This window comes from Setaria italica, chromosome I (assembly GCF_000263155.2).
Source record: "Setaria italica strain Yugu1 chromosome I, Setaria_italica_v2.0, whole genome shotgun sequence".
NCBI lineage: Eukaryota > Viridiplantae > Streptophyta > Magnoliopsida > Poales > Poaceae > Setaria > Setaria italica.
This window is the reverse complement of record NC_028450.1, coordinates 82,136-103,355: the sequence shown is the minus strand read 5'-3', so window position 1 is coordinate 103,355 and position 21,220 is coordinate 82,136. Positions and strand designations below refer to the sequence as shown.

The window sequence follows — 21,220 nt, the reverse complement described above, 5'->3', positions numbered from 1 at the left end:
GGTCATGATCGATTTTAAGTCCAGCAACCACTACATGTGAGCACTGACTGACACTTATTTGAACCAGCAATATAATCTATGTATCGGATACACACATATATTTTGGGTGCAAGGTTGTCCCATACCCCCAGAGCCAGGATTGTGTTGCAGTGGCTTTGGCTCCCGGACGTCACGTCGGCCGGCGACCTAGAGGAAAGAAAAAGCCTGCCTCTGCACGCGTTGCTCCGTCCTATACGTCTATCAGGAATTGCCGACAATGGGTGATCCTGCCCTCATAGAATCTTGGCTGTGCCATCAATATATTGATGCATATATGTATCTTTTTATTCTGATCGTTCTGATCGACCACAAGACGTACTACTGGGCATCATATAGCAGTGCATGCATGGTTTGACTGGATCCTCAGTTCCATGCATTCGGGAATTGCATTGGGATGAGTCATTGCATTGCATGGCATGCTGGTCGGTCTCTCTAGCATGCTGCACGCCCTGCAGTTTCCTATCCAGCAGGGAAAGTTTTTCACTGCTCACCTTTGACAAACGAGACACGAGCTATTTCAGTATGTAGCCTCATCACATGCATGAGAGTCCAGCACATACAAAACAGTGAAATGCAACTGCTACATGAATGAATGCATGATCTACAGTGCCGTCGTCTGCTCGATCCCGGCCCGAGAGAGAGAGAGAGAGAGAGAGAGAGAGAGAGAGAGAGAGTCCAGTCAATGCAAGTCGAACGCCATGATAGCACTGCTGCTTGATCAGTACGTGTAGTCATGAAACCACCAACAAATATAAGCAGATCGATCACCTAGCAGCTAGCTAGCTTGAGTGCATGCAGTACAAATAGGTACCACTACCACTTGGCTCTTCTCACTCTGTCACTCACCACACTACACCGGCCAAGCTCAAGCTGCATGCCTAGGTACCATGGAGAGGGAGAGCAAGCAGCAGCAGCCATGGAGGACCTGCGGCTTCACTTGGCCGCCGAGATCCTACCCCTGCAGCTTCTGCAAGAGGGAGTTCAGGTCGGCGCAGGCCCTCGGCGGCCACATGAACGTCCACAGGAGGGACAGGGCCAGGCTCAGGCACGGCTTGTCTCCTCCTCCGGCCGCCCCTAGCAGGGCGGCGGCGGCGGTGATTCCCAACCTCAACTATCCGCCACCGCAGTCCCATCGTCATCGCCCCACCACCACCTCATCGTCAATAATGGCGGCGGTGAGCTTGGAGTTGGGGGTTGGAGTGGTGTGCAGCTGCGGCAGCACTAGTGCTGCAGCCACCACTAGTGCTACTCCAGTAGCTCCAGCCGGCCCCGAGGAGGATGACGGCGGTCTCGACCTTGAGCTTAGGCTCGGCGTCTCTTCTTCTTGATCGATCTTTCCTATATGCTATTCCATCATCGGCTGCGTATATGCATTGTTAGTTCATCCTAGTTTAATTAGCTAGTAGTTTCCTTCCTTCATTCTCCTAGCTCCTTAATCACTTAATTAGCACCTCTCTAGCTAGTCCTGCATGCTATGTGCAATAATGCAAGCCTAATAAGGTTATTAATTATTAGTCCAAGGAGCTAGTAGAACGTCTCTGCTGCTGCAGCCATGCCGTGTGTACTGAACTACTGTATGTCTGTATGCATCTCTCTCTCTCTCTCTCTGTGTTGATGTACAAAACTATATATATATATATTATATTATATCAGGGATGCTATTAATTGCAGATTTTGGCTTGCTATGTTTGTCTACAGACCTGATTCTATCTACAATAATAAATAGTCACCACGCATCCGGACTAAATTTGCCATCCATATGTATGAACAATTGTGCCAAAATTAACTTGCTCGACTAGGAGAATCATGCGTGTAGGATAACGATAGCAGCGCAACAAAACTAGAACAGGTTCGGTCTCCATGGCAAATAACGCACCAAATTCTTGAAAAAGGAAAACTCTTAATTTGGCTATATCACTTACTCCCCTTTTTCAAATTGTAGGTCGTTTTAGTTTTTCTAGGTGCATAGTTTTTGCTATGCACTTAGATATAGTGTATGTCTAGATGCATAATAATATCTATAAGCTTAGAAAAGATAAAATAATCTATAATTTGGAATGGAGGGAGTATTAGTTAAGGTGTACAGGAAAGCTGAACTCTCTGGTATAAGATTGCCCCTGTGTCAGCCGTTGTTTTCAAGTCCACAGAAATAGACACACACAAGCTTGCCATGCAGCTCAAGTACGTAAAACCGGTCGCAAATAATGAGCTGCTAGAGGTTGAGATAATTCATTGTACATGTTAGGGATCAAAATATGGAAGCACATTGTTTAGCTAGTGCTTCGTGTTCCGAGTTGTCATCCACAGTTTGGGTCGGACATGCATGCACACCATCCTCTTTAATGCTCAGCCTTCCTCCCCACAAGAAAAAGGCCCATCTATATAAAACCTACCAGTGGCAAGAAAGTGGTTTGTATGTGATTATTTAAAAACAACCTAGTTTGCACATGGGTTTTTGCAATTTGTATTTATAACAAAATTTAAAAAATCTCGAATAAATGGCAATCATCATGCAACAACATGTATGATTGTATCAACATAATGTATGATTGTATCAACATATATATTTGCCACATGGACGATAGTATTAGATCTATAGGAGTCAGAGCGAAAAAAAAAGAAGCAGCAGATTTGCATTCTTTTTGTCGATGGTTGTTCGCATTAGACTAGCGTTCAATCGTTGTTTTGTATTTGCCTAGCAATATGAAGTGTGACTATCAACTGAAAAAAAATACAAAATGTATGCTATATGAAATTTGGTACAGAATGTCAATGTCGAATCCAAACTAAAATTGATCTCTGCTATCACTACAGGAAAACTGATCATTCGTCCAACGCGTTAGTACCGGTCGTCACGCACAGTACCACCGAAGACCCTATAGTACCAGTTTGGAGCCTCAACCGGTACTAAATGGCAGCACGTGGACCGTGTGGCTGACAGCTAGATTCCTCAGGAAGCTATTTAGTACCGGCTAGTGGCTTCAGCCAGCACTAAATGGTGAGAATGCAATTTAGTACCGGCTCGTAGGTTCAACTAGTACTAAATGAAACCATTTAGTACCGGTACTAATGACAACCATTTGCTCTATATATATAAATGAGCTGCTTCCTTAGCTTCCTTCCTGAGCAAGCTCAACCATTGGCTCAGCTTCGTTTTTTTTCGCTAGACCGGTTAGCAACTTCATTCTTCCTCCTCTGGTCATGTATTCTAGTCTTTTTTTTTCGAATGAGCTAGTTTTATGTTATAAATGGAGTACTTAGTTGCTTTATTAAAGTGAGGAGAATGGAGAGTTTTTTAAATAAATTTTATGTTACAAATGGAGTACTTGTTGCTTTATTAGACTGAGGAGAATGGAGAGTTTTTTAAATAAATATTACATTACAAATGGAGTACTTGTTGATCTTTTAGAAAGAGGAGAATGGAGAGTTTTTTAGAGTGAGGTGAATGGAGAGTTTTTTAGAATAAGTTTTATGTTGCAAATGGAGTACTAGCTTATGGATCTTTTAGAACAAGGAGAATGGAGAGTTTTTAGAATGAGTTTTATGTTACAAATGGAGTACTTGTTGATCTTTTAGAACAAGGATAATTGAGAGTTTTTTTAGAGTGAGGACTAAATACTATAAACACATTTACTCTATCTTTCCCCTACCTAATATTGATCAAGTTCTTTATCTAATATGAAGCTCTATGTCCAATTTTCACGTAATACGGTGCAGATGGACCGGCAATTGATGTAACACCTCCGCTCCTCCAATACCAGAGAATAGAAGAACTTCGAGTCCACAAACTCTGGTTGAACATCGTAAAAGAATCTTGAAATAGTTTTCCAAACACCTTTTGGAGCAAGATTTTCATAATAGAAGTATGGTGACCAATAGCCAATTCAGGCAGAGATTTGTTCACTTACCTTGACCCATCGACTTATGGTTAGTTTTGGATTGCCAAAATGGGCTCAGTAAACAGGTCTTTTGCATGGACAGGCTATTGGGCCACCATACTTCTATTATGAAAATGTGGCACTTGCTTCAAAAGATGTTTGGACAATTATTTCAAGATTCCTTTATGATATTCAACCAGAGTAGGTGGACTCGTAGATCTCATGTTGTACCATTATTTTAGAATTGGTGTATCTTTTTATTTTCCAAATTAATGGTCATGATGTGGACGATCCTATGTTCTAAATATCTCATTTATGTAAGACTTAATATATGCGCTAGATTACGTCGATAGGTTCTTAGGAATCGACATTATCGATATAAATTATAGTTTGTATGTTGTGATGATTAACAGTCACGATGTGGACAATCCTAGGTTCTAAGTATCTCATTTATGTAAGATTTAATATGTACGGTGAATTTCATATGTAATCTCAATTATGTAAGATTTAATATGTACAATGAATTTCATATGTAATGTACTCTAGTTAATATTTGCGATGAATTTTTATCTCTACTATTTCATATATATACATATATACATGTGACAAGTAATGATTGAAATATTTTATTAAAATTAAGACAGTGTGTGTGGGAAAGAAAACTGCCGAAGGTAGACAGTTTCAGCTCCCGCCAATTTGGCAACTTTAGTACCGGTTGTAAGCATGCCCGATACTAAATGGACGAATTTAGTACCAGGCAAAGGCTGGAACCAGTACTAAACATCTCTAATTTCAGATGCTACCATTTAGCAACTTTAATACCAGTTGGGAGTCTGCCTTGTACTAAATAGAGGAATTTAGTACTGGGCAAAGGCTAGCACCGGTTCTAAAGTATCCACCTACAAATACTTCATCTTCTCCAAACACTTAGCAGTTTCCAAAAATTAGCAGTTCCTCCCTCTACGCCACGTCAGCCCCGTCCCCGTCGCTCTCGCCCACAGCTGCCACCCGATCCCCGTCACTGTCGCCATCGCCATCACCATCGCTTGTTGCCGCACCGGTCCTGTCCCTGTCCCCGTCTCCATCGCCGTCGCCGCCACCCTGTCCTTTCCCCGTCCCCATCTCCGTCACCGTCACCCGTAGCCCCGTTCCCATCACCGTCGCCCCATCCCCGACTACCGCCAGCCCATCCGCAGCCGCCGTCCCCACCGCCGCGCCTCTCCCTTCCCCGCCTCCCCCGCGGGCCACCGCCGCGCCTCTCCCTCCCCACTTCCCCCGCAGTCCCTCCCCAGTTAGGTTTTATTTTTTCAATAATTTTGATTGTGATGCATTAAATGATTTTGCTACATGTATTGGATTAAAATGGCTATGATTTTTCTTCAATTGGATACCAGTTTGTATTGGATGCTAAGTAATTATTTTTTTGATACAATTACGACATAAGGCTATATCTCTTAGAGGACCTATTGATATTCACATGTAGCATTGTGATAGAATTGTGGATGGCTATGAAAATGATGGTCTAGATTTATTTTTTTCAATGTATATGATGTGCGTATATGACAATGTATCTTATCATAATTTTATTTGGACAGTTTGGGCTAACTATGGCAAGTGGAAGTTCTTCTCGCCGTGGTGGCGGCGGCTGTGGACACTACATTTTTGAGGAGCCACCGTTGGCTCGTCCTCTCGGAATCCACTTCCCTAATATTTTCATTGACTTGCCAAAAGGCGATCAAAGCAGAGGAACAATTCCCAACATAGTAATATTCTTTCCTTCTTGTAATTGGTTTTTTACTACACATGAATAATTCCTAAATTTACTTACATACAATGTACCTTATCGGCAATATAGATGGCTGAAAGATGTTGTTGAAGCTCTAGGTGGTACTTCTCCTTTAGTGCAATCCGAGATAGTTGGTACACGGAATTTTAGAAGAGTAAAAATATCTTTTCAGGTACCTGTTCGAGAAACAGAGACCAACTGGATGAGAGTACCAGGACAGCTCATCTTGATGGTTTCAATTGTTGCATGGGATCAATTAGCACCAAGTAGGGTAACTTTTGAAAGGACCGTCGTGGAGGCATGCCCATAACAGCTTAAGAATCATAGGTACTTTGTGCCAGACTTCTCATATTTTTGAATAAAGGAGCTCGAGGAGAGAGAAAGCAATGTGACTAGGACTACTGCGAGGCTTTGTCAGCTGAATCAACATGACATGGTATGGAACATATCTCATCATTTTATCTTTAATTATGTTACATCTTTCAAATTTCATCATGTTATTCTCTTCTTTTAGGATATCTTTGGTCAAATCTTGGCAGCAATGAGCTTTCATGCAATTCTGGCTCAAGTCTTGGATGTGTTGAATTATAGTTACGCCAATGGAAACCCGATACGCACTAGAGATTTCAAGCTCTAGGCTGATCCCACTTTCTACAGGCCATTTTAGTTGACGTCGTCTCCATTGTTCGAGATTTATGGTAGTGGATGTGACCATCCTTATGAAGCGCTAGAGAGTGCACTAATTTATGCTCTAGCTTATATTGAAGAAGTTCTAGGCTTTACGATTGGAGGCTTAAGCTAGGTGGTATATCTACGTAAGCGAAGAGAATTATTAAATATGTAGCATGCATGGATGTACTCCTACCGTACCCTTTTCTTATGGATCTAAAGTTGTTGTCTCTAAGACCTTAAGTATTGATGTACGAACTATTGAGTGTTAATGATTTGAATGGGTTGATACTTGTGATACTTGGATTTGAATGGGTTGATATATTAACATAATATTATTAGTAAAATCTCTGTTGAATACGAATACGAATTAAAATGAAAGGGTAAATAAAAAAAGAGGAATAAACTTTTGTACCGGTTACTGCCGTCCGCAACAGCGCGAAGTGGCTCGTAGTTTAATACCGGTTGGTGTTACCGACCGGTACTAAATGACGCATTTAGTGCTGGTTGGGCTGGCTGGTACTAAATGGTGTAGGATTTAGTATCGACCAAACGATACCAATCGAGCGCCCAGTATTAAAGGGGTTACTGACCGGTATCAGAAGTTGATCCTCCAGTAGTGTATGTATAATGGCATTACATGATCATACCAACACGCATCATCTTCTATTGATCCTTGCTCGCCATCAGCTGTTGCTCTATTTATGCTCTAGAAACACGACTCCAGAACTCTCATGGTGCTAGGGGTCAGTTCTTTGATCGGCGACCTATGCCTTGTGGCTGGATAGCACATAGCAGGATCCTGCACTTCATCCATTGTAAGGAATCAGTGCTCGTAATCCAAGAGAGGGAGAGGGTGAATTAGGCAACTTAAAACCTTAACCTATGACTTTCACTACTTTCCATGTAAACATAAACTAGATCATGCTATCTAGATGTGCATTCTATGGCTGATCTAGTGTGAAACCCTCATTCCAAAATAAGTTTTGCAACCTATAACCAATTCTATCAAGATACTACTCTAGGAAAGTAAAGGCACACAAGTTGCAAGTATGAAATGCGGAAACATAAGAAGGGGATGAGGGGAAGCAAACTCTTGACACAGAGATTTATCCTGTGGTATCGGTAGACACTAAGCCACCACTAATCCACGTTGTTGAAACACTCACACAAGAGTAATGCTTCTCGGTCACCAAGTCTCTCCCAAGATGTTCCTTGATTTGCCACAAAGGCTCACACCAACTCTCTCGGTCACCTTGATGCTGTCTTCACTAAGGAGCTTCTCCATGAAGGAAAGGGGTATCCACGCCCCCCGCACAAGGTCATAGACGCCGCTCCACACCAAGCTGGAGGGTCGAAGACTTGCCGGCAAGCCACCAAGGCTCCAAGGTGCCAGCACACCTCTTATACAGTTGTGGTTCACTCTAGAACTTGATCACAAGGTAGGCACACACCTTCCACTCACTCTCTCTAGGCCTATCCTGGCACTAATCACTCTCCTAAGCTTGTGCTAAGCCTTTGATGGATCACTTAAGCACTTTTGGTGGTATGGATGTGTTCTTGATGAGTCTTGGTTTTCAATGCATCCCTAGATACTCCAGCAACCCTAAATGGACAAGTGGTGGAGGTATAAATAGTCCCAAGGGCTCAAACTGTTGTTGCTCCAACGGCTAGTGAAAAAGTATACCATCGGATACTGTGAAATGGAAGAAGTTTTTGCCTGCATTGGAACATCCGGTGCAACTAACCGTTGGACTCCAAGAAAGTTATGAAGAGAGAGATGGAAGAAGTTTTATCAGGATGAAACTCTGTACGTACTGTTTTCAAAACTATGAAACCTGTTGAAACTTACATTGGGCTATAAAATTTCATTTCATCATATTGTGTTCAATCATATGTCTTACAAATTAATTGCTATATGGTTAGCCTATGAAATTGTGAAATGAAATTTTGTATTGAGAGATTTTGTTTCGTTCATAAACTCAAATATACATAGAGGACGTGGCATTTTTAGAAACCGCGAAACCAAATAGCTTATCGGCTGACAGTAAAGTGCGGCAAACCATGAGAGCAAATGGTTTTTCTGCGAATTCCAAACATGCTTTGTGGGTCCACATGGCAGCGTGACATCCATCCATGTATCGAGATCCAACGGAGGAGCGGAGCAAACCCAGCCCAACGGCTACCTCTTCGTCTTCTTCCTCGTGCCGCGGCCGTTCGTTCCCCCACACCCCACCTCTGGCCTCTCCCGACCAGATCGGCGGTCAAAACCCTAGGCTTCCCCGGTCAAACCCCGCCGCTTGGTCCCCGGGCAGCTTGGGATCTCCGAATCGAGCCTCCAATTCACATTCGAGCTACTCCAGGAACCCAATCCGTTCCCCATCCGGATGGGCGATGGCGATGCTGCGTCCGGGAGGAGGTGCCCCAAGCACCCGTCGGAGCCTCCCTTCACCGGCTTCTGCTCCGCCTGCCTCCTCGACAGGCTCCACGCTACCAATCTGATTGGTGTGGCCTCCCCATCCCAGCCTCCCGCTCCTCCTCCTCCTCCCCTTCCCCTCCACCAGGACCCGGAGGAGCCGCCGCCTCCCTGCTCCACGGACGCAGCGGGGAGGAGGGAAGGGGCGGAGCGGACCACGCTCCTCCACCTCTTCCAGCTAGAGGACCAAGGGGAGGACACCAACGCCGCCGCGCCCTCCACCTCCACCAGTGGCGGCGGCGACGGCCAAGATCCGCCGCCTCTCCTGCAGCGCAAGCGATCCCTGACTCACTCCTGCAGCGAATGGATCGCCTGCTGCGACGCCAACCACTCCTCCTGCCTACCCTCCCGGCAGTCCCTCGACGCCTCCTCCTCCACCACATCCGCTGCAGCTGCTGCTGCCAATCCCCACCACCCAAACGACGCCGCTGCTTCTGCAAGGAGCAATGGCGTCGCCATGGTCGAGAGGAGGACGGGGAGCCTCAGGTGGAACCAATTGTGGGCAATCAAGGGCCTCCTCGGCAAGCCTGCGGGCCATCTGCTCAGCAGGTCCTTCTCCGAGTCCTCCAGGTCAAGGTACGCCCTCCACCCCGGCGGTGGCGCCATTGCGAGGTCGTCCTCGTCACAGTCCCAAGGCAATCGCCTCAATGGCAGCCGCTCCGTGTCCTCAGCTGGGAATGGCTTGGACTCTTCTGAGATATCACTGCCCGGTGATTCTGTTGGACGTGCTCATGTCCACCATTGCCGGCCTCGGCTCAAGGACAGGCTCCACTGGCTTCGCCGCAGCCGCAGCGTTCACTATTCTTCACCTACCAGCATTGCAGATGCCGGTTTCACTCCTTTCAGAAGCAGAAGCAGCAGCACCAGGAGCGTGACACACAAGAACCAGCGCAGGTTTACTGCTGGTTTCTTTGCTGCTCAAAGACATCGACACTAGCATCTTACAGCTTGGCTACGCAGTTTGTAGTTGAATCAGTAACTAATAATTATAAAGGACCTCAAGATTGTAAACTAGTAGCATGGTAAGCTGATACGTACTCCCTCCGTCCCAAATTACTATTCGTTTTGGCTTTTCTAGATACATAAATTTTAATATGCACCTAGATATATACCATGTTTAGATACATAGAAAAAGTTATGTATCTAAAGAAGTCAAAACGAATTGTAATTTGGAACGGAGGAGTAGTATTTCCCCATTCTTTTTGTACTGTGTATGTTGAAGGCAGAATAAATTGCTCGACTCAGGTAGTACCACGACCATGTTCATCCCTTGCTGCGTGTCAATCTGGCATGGCTAATGAGGTACTCCATCCCAAATTACTATTCATTTTGGGCTTTTATAGATACATAAATTTTGCTATGTATCTAGACATAATATATATCTAGAGTAAAAACGAATAGTAATTTGGGACGGAGGGAGTAGCTCTGTGCTGTAGTTGAACAATTAATAGCAACTGATTCCATACTTGCATTGGCTGTTTGCAACTGACTGTCGATGGAGTCTTCAAGCTGAGATTCATGCTGTGAACTTGACATGTTATACAGGTAAAGACCATACGAATCTGTATGGATTCTAGTAACTGCTGGCTATCTTCTTGCGAATTGCAACCTGTCGCTGTTTGTTGCCTGCTGCTTCTGTTTTGTGCCTGCGACTTGCTCTTTTTGATTGGCCGGTCCTGAATTTATGGGGTTATATATGTGTGCTCACCACCAATCTACTGTGCTTCAGTTTTGTGGGTTGGATCATTGTATTTCAATATTCAGGAAAGTTTGGTTTCCTTATTTGAATATATATATTATATGAGAGTTTAACCACATCATTTTGCATTTTCACTGTATGAGCTGCTTAAATGTTCTAGCTCATTGCATTGACCAGTACAGCAGGACTTACCAAGCTTCCTGATTCCACGGGGGCATGGCCCAGTTTTTAGTACTACTTTGTTTTGTATGTGTTCTTCAGCAAGCTCTGAAATTTCGACATTTTGGTTCTGTCAGCGTAAGAATGTGAGCACAGATTGTGGATAAGTAAGTTCATATAAATTAGGGTTTTTTTTTTTGAGGAAAGGTTGGTTTGTCATATGCAAATATGAAGTTTGTGCGTCTGGAGTGGAGTCAGTCCTCTGCTTTCTTGCAGCATCTCTGTATTCAGGTTCGTTTATCAGAGAAAAGCTACCAAACAAGTGTAGTGCGAGTGCCGGCCATGAACGCACTACATTACAACGTGACCGATCATCGTATTCATGCGCACAAAATATATGATTTTTTTTATTTGCGTGGGCGGATGATGCAGTAGTAGTACAACATGCATATACTGATATGCTACTATATATGATCAATAATTTATTTGGAGATCAACTTTGTTCAGTTGGTCTGCTCATCATCATCAGTAACTGCAAGCTGCTGGTGCTTCTTGAAGAGCTTGCTGTCGATGTGCTGCTTGAAGGTTCGCGGCGTGAACCTGGCGGGGTTGTCCGGCGTGACGAGCTCCGGCATCGGGCGCAGCAGCACGAGGTCCGGTGGCGGCTCGCAGAAGACGACCCAGGAGACGCGCACGGCGTCGCGGTTGACGAGGCCGCGGTGCAGCACGCTGGTGTAGCGGCCGTTGCTGAGGATCTCGAGGGCGTCGCCGACGTGCACGATGATGGTGCCCGGCTCGTCGCGCGCCGTCACCCAGCGGCCGCCGTGGCGCACCTGCAGCCCCGGCACGCCGTTGTGGATGATGAAGGACAGCGCGCTCACGTCCGTGTGGGCCTCCACGCCCACGGCCAGCTCCGGCTGCGGGCACCGCGGGTAGTAGTTGATCTTCAGCTGCAGCCGGAGGTCGTCGTCGTGTTCGTGCTCGCCGGCCCGGGTGATGAGTGCCTTCTCGAGGGCCTCCCCGCGGCCTGGGCCGAGGAGCCCCACGGAGAGGACGGCGAGCAGCGCGGAGGCCAGGTCGCGGATGCGGCGGCCGAAGTCGCGCGTGGCGGCGACGTAGTCGGGCGGGTGCGCGGGCCAGAGGGCGTGGTCGGCGAGGCCGTCGGGGTGGAGGAGGTGGAAGAGGTAGTCCTCCCACTCGCGCTGCCCGCTGGCGTTGGTGGCCAGCCGGCTGCCGTACCCCTGCAGCCGCCCGGCGGCGGGGTCGTTGGCGTAGGCCTCCTTGGCCTCGATGGGGAGCGCGAAGAAGGCGGCGCCGGCGGCGCGCAGGCGGTCCATGACCTCGCCGGGGATGCCGTGGCCGGAGATGTGCATCACGCCCCACTCGGCGGCGGCGGCGCGAACGGCCTCCACGCACTCCGACAGCTGCTCATTCTGCTGCTTGGCATCGTCGTCCTTGCTGCAGGCGAGCAGGAACGGGGAGATGTCGACGACGGGGATCCGCGGCGCCGTGTGGTCGTCGGCGTGGGTGCGCGCCAGCTCCAAGGCGTCTCCGAGGTCGGCTCGCTCGTCGGCGGGGCGTACGTACTCGGCCGGGATGGCGGACAGGCCGCTGAGAGCCTCCACGCGCGCGGGCAGCTGCTTCTGCTGCGGCGGCGCCGGCACCGGCACCGGGGATGAACAAGGCTCCATCTCCATCGATCAGCAGACGCACGGACTGATATATAGGTTTGTTTCAGATTTTTGTTGCTTGCTGGTATTGCTGAGATCGATCGATGGATGGCCACCACCACCAGGAGCGAATTTATATTGAATTCACAGAGACAGAGACCAGAGTTGCTGCAGCTAACTGGAGCGCATGCTTTGCTCACTTGCTCGTCTGACAGTCTTGACCGTGACTGGTGGTTGCAACGGTGGATTCCGGTTGCACGTTGCAGCACCAACCAACCATTTCGAAAAGTGGAGAGGCAGTGTCAGCCTCACCCGATGGGTTGGGCCCTGCTTCATTCTGTTGGGACGGCCCGGCCCAGAAATGCACCCACGAATGATGATGTGCCCTTGGATGGAGCTGGGCCGACCGACCATCACGCAGAGATGGGATTGATTAGTTACTTGAAGGTGTACATACATACGGTAGCCGGAGATGATGGATTGATTGCATTATACTCCCACCCGTTCCAAACTGAGCAGCTCACACCCGTGTAGTTCGAGGCTCTCCGTCATCTGATTTTGTGTGCGTAGGATGTGTGTTGGTGGCTAATCATTTCCTAGTGACTAGCGACATAAATTGTGCATCAAATACTGAACAAGTCCTAAGAACCAATGTTTAAATCATTAGACTTCACTTTAGCCTGCTAGTCACCTACTTCATTTGTGTATAAAACTCCTGGGCCCCCTCCTGGCTTGGGCCCCCGGCCGTCGCCCCTCTGGCCTAGCCCCAGAACCGGCCCTGGCCAGGCCATCTACACCGGCCTCGAGGCGACGATGTGCCACTGCACGCCTCGGTGCAGACTACGGGTGTGCCGACGACAGCAGCACGCCTCCGCTCTGCTGCACGAGGCGCTCAACTGCCGGGCTGCCATGCTTCTGTTGCCTACTACCAGGCCGACGAGGCGACGAGCACTGGAGCACAACGCAGCGGCGAGTAGTTGCTGATTTGGTTGCTGGATGCCGAGGGATTTGATGGTGCTTGTGTGCTGCCGCGACCTGAAGAAGAGGAGAAAGGTGCTGACTTTGCTGTCGCCGTCAAATCGAGCACTGTCGATGTGAATCAAGCTGCAGCCACCGCCGAATCGACGCCACCACGACAAAGCTCCAGCAGCCGCCACGGACCTGCAGCTTGTGCCACCGCCCCTAAACAACTCCGCCTCCCTGACTTCTACGCTCCATCCGGACCTTTGCTAAATCTTGAAAAAGATCCTAGCTTTCTCGGTATTTCTATGTGTTATGTGCAACACATAATATTTATATATCATTGTTTTGTCAGATCAATTAAAATCTAGCGCTAGATAAACGGCATAGAGTTATACAATAACAATATTTATACAAATATATAGTTACTAGCAAAATGTCCGTGCGTTGCTACGGTAAAAAGATCAATTGTGTTTTTCAAACTAATGATATTTTTTATTTTTATCACTAAATTTTTATTTTCATCACTAACTTACTGTGCTCCAAAGTTGTCAAGACCTTCATTTGTTCCAAAGAACTGTGTAATGGATGAATAAATTTCTTGGAATTTCTAGCAGTGTAGAAAATGGCCAATAACCCCAACAAAAAGTATAGTAGCAGACATACCACAGTTTTACAACCATCCCACGTTCCCACCTTTACAAACCCACTAATCTTTAACATAGGTACTATCATAATATCCTTCACATTTTCATATTACCAACAGGACCATTACAAGTCCTAAAAATTGACAAATCATAATTCAAGCAAAGCTGTACCTGGAGTGTGGAAGCTTATAAAGGGAACAACGCCACGGATGCCATTGAAATAGCATGCCGCCTCACATACATTCCTCACCTGGCCAGACTTTAAATCAAAACTAAATAGCCCATCACCTGTACCCACAAAAATGACGCCGACACCATGTGCAAAGCCAAGAAAATCAGAACAAATGGAGTTTGCATCGATAGAGAGTAACTTCGGGAGGTCAATGACTGATTTGTGCCCATCCCATGCCTCCATCAGGACTTGCCTCCATTGACCACAGGGAGAGTCTGGACCCTTCCATTCTTGCGACTCCCAGACCGCCATCTTCCACTGTCATGATTGTGGTACAGGTCCTATAGGACCCAGGAGGTTGGAGATGCACATTGATTTCCCGTGTGGCCAAATCATACTTGAGAATTCTCCTGCTTGAGTCAATCATGAAGTAGAGTGCATTCCCAACAATGGCAGAGGGTGGTTCATCGACATGGTACTTGGGGAGGTCGGCTCGCTCCAGGTTCCAGCCTCTGACGAGTAGACCCGCAATGTCATGAGTGTCCACGGTGGCAGTCGATGTGGTCACAGGCGCCGCCAGTGCCACAGGCCACGCAGAGCACAGCCGCGTTCCAGTAGTCGGCAAGCAATGGCCCTGTGGGCAGCTGGCTCCACTCGTCAGTCACAGGGTCCCAGACGACGAGGTGGTGAGGCCCCCCAGCTCCTGACACGGAGGAGGACGCGGCCGTGGCGGGCATCGAGCGCGCGCCACTCGCGGCGGTTGGCGTGGGGTGGACGGAAGGAGTAGGTGGGGACGAAGCGGGCCAGGTAGATGTTGTAGAAATTCTCGTTGACACAGTTGCAGATGAGGTTGAGCATGGGGGGCGCGCGGTGGAACTCATGGAATTGGCGGCGGAAGCCGCGACCGGACATGAGGCGGCACCAGGGCGGCGCGGACGAGGCTATCGGGCTCGGCCGGAGGGAGGCGGAGGAGGATCTCCTCGACGAGCTCTTCCAACAGAGCCGGGACCGGCGCCGCTGCAGCCATGCTGACTTGGTTGGATTCGGCCGTTGGCGGCGGCCGCCGCAGGTCACGGAATCTCCCTCCTTCGTTATTTGAATAGTTTATTTTAAATTTTATATTTTTCTCCCGCAGTAAGGTATGGGTATAGTTAAAACGACAAAAAAATTGGACACCTACAATTTGGAAGGAAGAGAGTACTATTGGTAATAATAATGATGTGATGTACGTCCACTATAATAATAAAGACAATTAAGTTACTCGATCAGCGTATCATAGGACGTGGGTGGCGCACTGGGACGAGGGTGATGATGACGACCCCTGCTGCTGCAGCTGACCTGCGGACGACGGCACCACGGCGGCGACGCAGTCGACGGTGAGCCCATGCCTGGCGGACACCCAGGCCGCCACCTTCCAGCGGAGCCGCCCCTCGACGCGCATCCTCAGCAGCGCCCGACCACCGCCACCGCCAGGCAGGCGACCTCCAGCTCCAGACGTGAGCAGGGCCGACAGCACCGCGTCGCCCTGGTCCGGCTGCTCCAGCGGCGGCAGCGGCGCGCCGGCGCCGAGGGCCACGCCGCCGTAGGACGCACTCGCCTGCAGCTGGTCGTAGAGGGCGGTGGCGTGGGCGTTGGGGTTGTGGGCGCTCAGGGCGGCGTCCACCACCACGACCACCGTGGTGGCGTTGCCGGCTACCGTGGCCGTGGCGGCGAGCAGGGAAAAGCGTGGCCCCGAAGGCCGGAGGGTGAGCCACAGGATCAGGGCCAGCGACACAAGGGATGCGACGGTCGACGACACGGCGATGAGCGCCGCCCGTCGTCGTCGATGGCGGTGCTTCCCGGGCGAGGATGACCTGAACCTGGAGCAGTCCCTGGGGGAGTGCTCAGGATCATCCGTGATCAGGGACATGGATTCCCTTTGCTATATTGCAGTTATGCTGCAGATGAGTGAACCAAGGCAGCTAAATGAACTGGCACTAGCAGGCAGTGAGATACTGAGATGGATGTGTGTATATATCAGTCATGATGATGATGGATAGTTCGATAATCAAGAAAGATTACATTGTTAGAAGCTAACAATTAACACATACGGAAAGAGATCGAATCTTGCTTTCAAAAAGGAAAGGAAAGCAGCTGGGGATAATATGCATGGGATGCACGCCACAAGACAAAGATAAAAGAAAAAGGACGAAGCACAGAGGCATTCCAACCACAAAAGGCTAGTGGAATCCATACGGAACATTCACCCGCTTTACTCCGTTTCGCATCTACCCCCTGTATTATTGATACCCCTACCCTTTGGATCATCCATCCATCAACTAAATTTCTGTCCAACTAATTAAATTTGCTTTCTACTGTGTAGTACTTCTTTGCTGCTTTCTTCTTCAATGGGGACGGGAAACTGCTGCTTGCTACTCCCTCCATTCAAATTGCAGATCATTTCTAGATTCATATTTTTTTACTATAAATCTATCTTTATGAACCTAAAAATGACTTACAATTCGGATAGGAACAGAGGAAGTGGCTAGGCAGTTCAGTTGAAACTATGCTCAACGATTCATAATTTTTTTTACTATAAATCTATCTAGATGCATAACAAAATTATGAACCTAAAAATGCTAAAACTACTTACGATTCGGAACAAAGCCTAAAAATGCTAAAACTACTTACAATTCAGAACAAAGCCTAAAAATACTAAAACTACTTATAATTCGGAACAAAGGAAGTATAACAAAGCCTAAAAATGCTCAAACTACTTGCAATTCGGAACAAATAGCTAGGCAGTTCAGTTGAAGCTATGCTCCATCGCATTCAGAGTCCTCATCTGTGCCAAAGGAAAAAGGATGGCAACAGCTTTCTGGATCCATCATTAGTGAGGGTAGGCACTTTTCGCCAGCCGACTTTGCATCATGCATCTCTCACTATCCAATGCCTAAAGAAACCCTAATAAATGGCTTAATACCAACTCTCAAAGAGTTCCAAGCATCAGAATCACGCACCATGCGCACACAAACACAAACAACCAGCCGCCTTCTTAACCACAAGGCACCAGCACATATAAGCATTTCGTAATTCAGGACAACGAGACAGGTTGAAGAACAAAACCAAACTGTCTTGCCACCGGTGAATCATTTACTCCAAGTTTGCTAGTCGTAGGCACCAACACAAGTGAATGAGTATTCCTACCCAACCCATTAGTGTTTTTCATCACAAGCGAGTACCCCCACCAAGCCTATTACTCTTTTTCATCACAAGCTCAGCGCACCTCCAGATGCACAAAAAAAAGAAAATTCACTCATGTTCTTCATCACAAGCTAAGCGCACCCTGGATGCACAAAAAGAGAACACCTGTTGACTGTCCAACGAGCCTTTGCTTGCTGCCCACAAAACCTTCACTGGGACCCACTGAACTTGGCCATCATCTTTGCTATGATAGGGCCCACCTTTGGATTCGCTTGGTGCCTGGCGAAGTTGGCAGGATTGTTCATCACTGCAACCGAGGATTAAAGCATCCAGTCAAATCACTGAACATGTATGCGAATTCTATAACCAAGGTAAATAGGTGCCTGCGAATTCTATAACCAAGGTAAACAGGTGCCTTGTCACAGCTTATGTCTTAGGGTGTGTTTGGATCCTTGGGCTAAAGTTTAGCCCTTGTCACATCGAATGTTCGGATGCTAATTAGGAGGACTAAACATGAGCTAATTATAAAACTAATTGTAGAAGCCCTGGGCTAATTCGTAAGATGAATCTATTAAGCCTAATTAATCCATCATTAGCAAATGGTTACTGTAGCACATTGTCAAATCATGGATTAATTAGGCTTAATAGATTCGTCTCGCGAATTAGCCTCCATCTGTGCAATTAGTTTTGTAATTAGCCTATATTTAATACTCCTAATTAGTATCCAAACATCCAATGTGACAGGGGCTAAAGTTTAGCCCCTAGGAAACAAACACCCCCTTAACACACTACTGCTAGCTTGATGTCATCTGGACATGCTTCGCTAGCTACATCTACTTGCACTGGAATGGGAGCCATTATCCTAATGTTCAGATTGTGCAAACCACCGTAGACCATCAAGAATTACTATTGATTGAACAAGTCGCTGAACCTAACTAGCACTGTTTACAAATAGAGGAAGACCGTCGGTAACAAATTCTTCTCAAGTCACAACCAAACCCATCATTGGATTGCACTACCAATAACCCTAACAAACACTATCTATTCTGATGCCATATAGCTAAAAATCAGTATAGATAACATTAGGCTGACCTCTGTAGCACTAGAATTGACCAAGACAACTAATCCTATTTGCACACCACAGCAATTAGGAAGCCAAACTTGAACAGCAAACTAGCATCACAAGATTTGTGTGGGAAACCAGAAACGTACCATCTTGTAGAGCTGCCATGACCTCTGGGTCACTGAATGCCGCCATCAGGTCAGGGTCCTGGTATACAAAGAAATCAGATCATTGTACAAAGAAGGTTCATGTGCGACCAAAACTGGAACAACAATGAACATAAGAGAGGAAGTCAGCAAGCTGTTAAGCACTTACATTCAGGATTTTACTCATATCGACATTACCAGGACCACCCCCAGGGAAACCCCCCGGCATGGCACCTCCAGGGAAACCCCCAGGCATCCCTCCAGGGAAACCTCCCCCGGGCATCCCTCCAGGAAAACCTCCACCAGGCATCCCTCCAGGAAAGCCTCTGGGAGATGCACCTCCTGATGAGCGGCTTGACGATTGCTCCTGCCTCTTGGCCTTTTCATAAGCAGCCTGGTTAAGGAATATACAAGGCATTAGTTCAGATGCAAGTACTATCCTTCAGAAGTAAATGCATGAAGGCCTGCCTTAGTGTGAATTACCTGTGCCTCTGCGCGTCGACGAAGCCGATCACGCTCAGCTCTCTTTTCCTCCCTCTCTTTTCTCAGCCTGTCATACTTCCTGCGATGCTCCACTATCTTGTGTGCATTGGGTTCCACCTTCAAAATTACAAAGAACAAGACACTGAGCTTGCCATGTAAATAAAGAACCTAGTTACCAAAAGAAGTCAATTTTTGGCAACCCAACTAACAATACTGTCAGGCTCATGCCACGTCAAGGACTAGGCGCCAAAAAATGCCAATTTGGAGGGAAACATGATTAGGGGTCAAAATTGAGCGGTATTGGTACCTACCATACTAAACAGTTTCGAAAGTTTTGGGGTTAACATTACACAAACTGAAGAGTTGAGGGCCCAAGCATGGACTATATTCCAAAAAGAGAAACAATCACCTTCTTGAGCACAGCATTGATCTCCTCATCGTAATCCATGTTAGATGCTGTGTGCAGGTCACGAGCAGCTTCCTCCCATTTGCCAAGCATGGCGTAAGCCATTCCACGAGTTTTATAGCCTTTTGCGGAGTCTGGGTTAATCTGAGGGGCACAAATAAAATGGCATGTTAGGTGCATCATGTCCAGTATCTTTAACAGCATTAATTCTGCCTCTTGAAATAAGCATGTGTTACATAGCATTTGCTTGAGATAAAAAATTGAAATACACAGATGAGATAAGGTCATCACCTCTAGAGCAGCATTTGCATCACGGATGGCAGCAGCTGGTTTCTTCAATTTTATAAACACAGATGCTGGATAAACATAAGAATTCCGCAAACAGGATTAGTACTTGTTACATGAGTAAGTCATCAGCATAGGCGCTAACATTTGATACGTATGGAGCATAAATGTCTGCCGCTTACCTCTAGTACCATACATGATTGCTGAGAGCGGATTCAGCACTATTGCATTGGTAAGATGTTCAATAGCATCGTCGAGTTTTCCTGTGATGGCAAAGCCCAGCAATGATACAGATTGGAGAATCAAGAATGATTCAGGCGGTAAGACAAGACAAGAGTACCTTCTGACATAGCTTCCATAGCCTTGCCTTTTGCTTCTTGAGAGGCATCACGATTTTCCTCAGTCACCTCAATTGAAGGATCTCCCATCTGCCACAGCACACACGGAATGAACACATCTCGTTTGTGGCCGAGGATCCAGCAAAGGTAAAGAGAAGGTGTTGGTGGCAAGAGAATGGCTACCTTCTGTGGTGGGTCATCATGGTCAGATTGTACAATGTCTCCTTCAAGCTCAAGATCAGACTCAACAATCTCTTCATCGAGCTCATCTGGCTCAGGTGTGGCATCCCTCATATCCAGATCTTCTTCATCATCGTCGTCATCATCATCATCAATGTCATCCATGGAAGATTTCTGCAGTGCATGATTGCATATTAATAACCAACAAACTCTAAAGATGGGACCTTGGGCCAGGAGCACAAGACAATCAAGGGCATGAACGAGCCATATGGCATGGAGAGGGAAAAGCAACTCGTACGTCACTAAGCGCCCTAGTAATAATTTCACTTGAAGTGCCATCCAGAAAAAAAACCACTTGCTTTGCAAAGAAGAAAATTCTTTACTTTTACCTTGATTGAAAAACTCAACCAAGAGGAGAGGCTGCAGATTTTATCTATATTTCCTTTTCGAAGGAAAAAAAAACAAGGATCGGAATGGAATAGGAAGGGGATGATAGAGGTCGCAGAGATGGATGGATCCCATAATATTATTACCTTGGGCTTGTCGAAGGAGGTGGCCTTGGCGGTGGCGGCGGGGGGGATCTTGGCACCCAAACTGCAGAAAAGGGGGCCTCAGCCTCAGATGAGAAGGACGCGGGGGCATACAAGAGATGGAAGGAAACGGAGGTGACCTCTCGAGGTAATCCCTGAAGAAGGCGAGGTTGGGGTCGGCGAGGAGGGAAGGGTCCTTCTTGCACGCCTCGACGAACTCCCGGAGCTCGCGGGCCTTGGAGGCATCCATCGTCTTCCTCCTCCTACCTTGTTGGATTGGATTGGGTTTTCGCTCGCTCGCTAGGGTTTGGAGGGAGGGGAGGGGAGGGGTGGCCCAGCTCTGCTCGACTGCTCGTCTTCTCGTGCTCGTCTGCCCCACCTCTTCTTCTTCTAGTGCCTTCTTCACCCGCCCACCAGTCAGTTCAGTGACTGACTGACTCGGCAGTCCGTG

General features: G+C 47.4%; 5 protein-coding genes across 5 annotated transcripts; 2 read left to right on the top strand and 3 right to left on the bottom strand.

The window, feature by feature from the left end:
* The first annotated feature begins 926 nt into the window (after positions 1-926).
* Positions 927-1,367, top strand: LOC101772605 (transcriptional regulator SUPERMAN). Its single transcript, XM_004954496.1, has one exon. It carries the CDS (start codon positions 927-929, stop codon positions 1,365-1,367), a length of 441 nt encoding a protein of 146 aa, XP_004954553.1.
* A 7,190-nt stretch (positions 1,368-8,557) lies between these two features.
* Positions 8,558-10,670, top strand: LOC101755301. Its single transcript, XM_004951115.4, has one exon. It carries the CDS (start codon positions 8,760-8,762, stop codon positions 9,783-9,785), a length of 1,026 nt encoding a protein of 341 aa, XP_004951172.1. The 5' UTR covers positions 8,558-8,759; the 3' UTR covers positions 9,786-10,670.
* A 315-nt stretch (positions 10,671-10,985) lies between these two features.
* On the bottom strand, positions 10,986-14,367 carry LOC101754899 (leucoanthocyanidin dioxygenase). The gene has a single exon (XM_004951114.2). It carries the CDS (start codon positions 12,401-12,403, stop codon positions 11,210-11,212), a length of 1,194 nt encoding a protein of 397 aa, XP_004951171.1. The 5' UTR covers positions 12,404-14,367; the 3' UTR covers positions 10,986-11,209.
* A 939-nt stretch (positions 14,368-15,306) lies between these two features.
* Positions 15,307-16,613, bottom strand: LOC101754499. Its single transcript, XM_004951113.3, has one exon. It carries the CDS (start codon positions 16,062-16,064, stop codon positions 15,429-15,431), a length of 636 nt encoding a protein of 211 aa, XP_004951170.1. The 5' UTR covers positions 16,065-16,613; the 3' UTR covers positions 15,307-15,428.
* A 614-nt stretch (positions 16,614-17,227) lies between these two features.
* Positions 17,228-21,140, bottom strand: LOC101772198 (FAM10 family protein At4g22670). Its single transcript, XM_004954495.2, has 11 exons — positions 20,910-21,140; positions 20,773-20,833; positions 20,243-20,413; positions 20,062-20,149; positions 19,904-19,984; positions 19,728-19,792; positions 19,440-19,580; positions 19,031-19,147; positions 18,717-18,941; positions 18,551-18,608; positions 17,228-17,645 (listed from the first exon to the last, which is right to left on the bottom strand). Exons 1-11 carry the CDS (start codon positions 21,017-21,019, stop codon positions 17,548-17,550), a joined length of 1,215 nt encoding a protein of 404 aa, XP_004954552.1. The 5' UTR covers positions 21,020-21,140; the 3' UTR covers positions 17,228-17,547.
* Between the last annotated feature and the right edge of the window lie 80 nt (positions 21,141-21,220).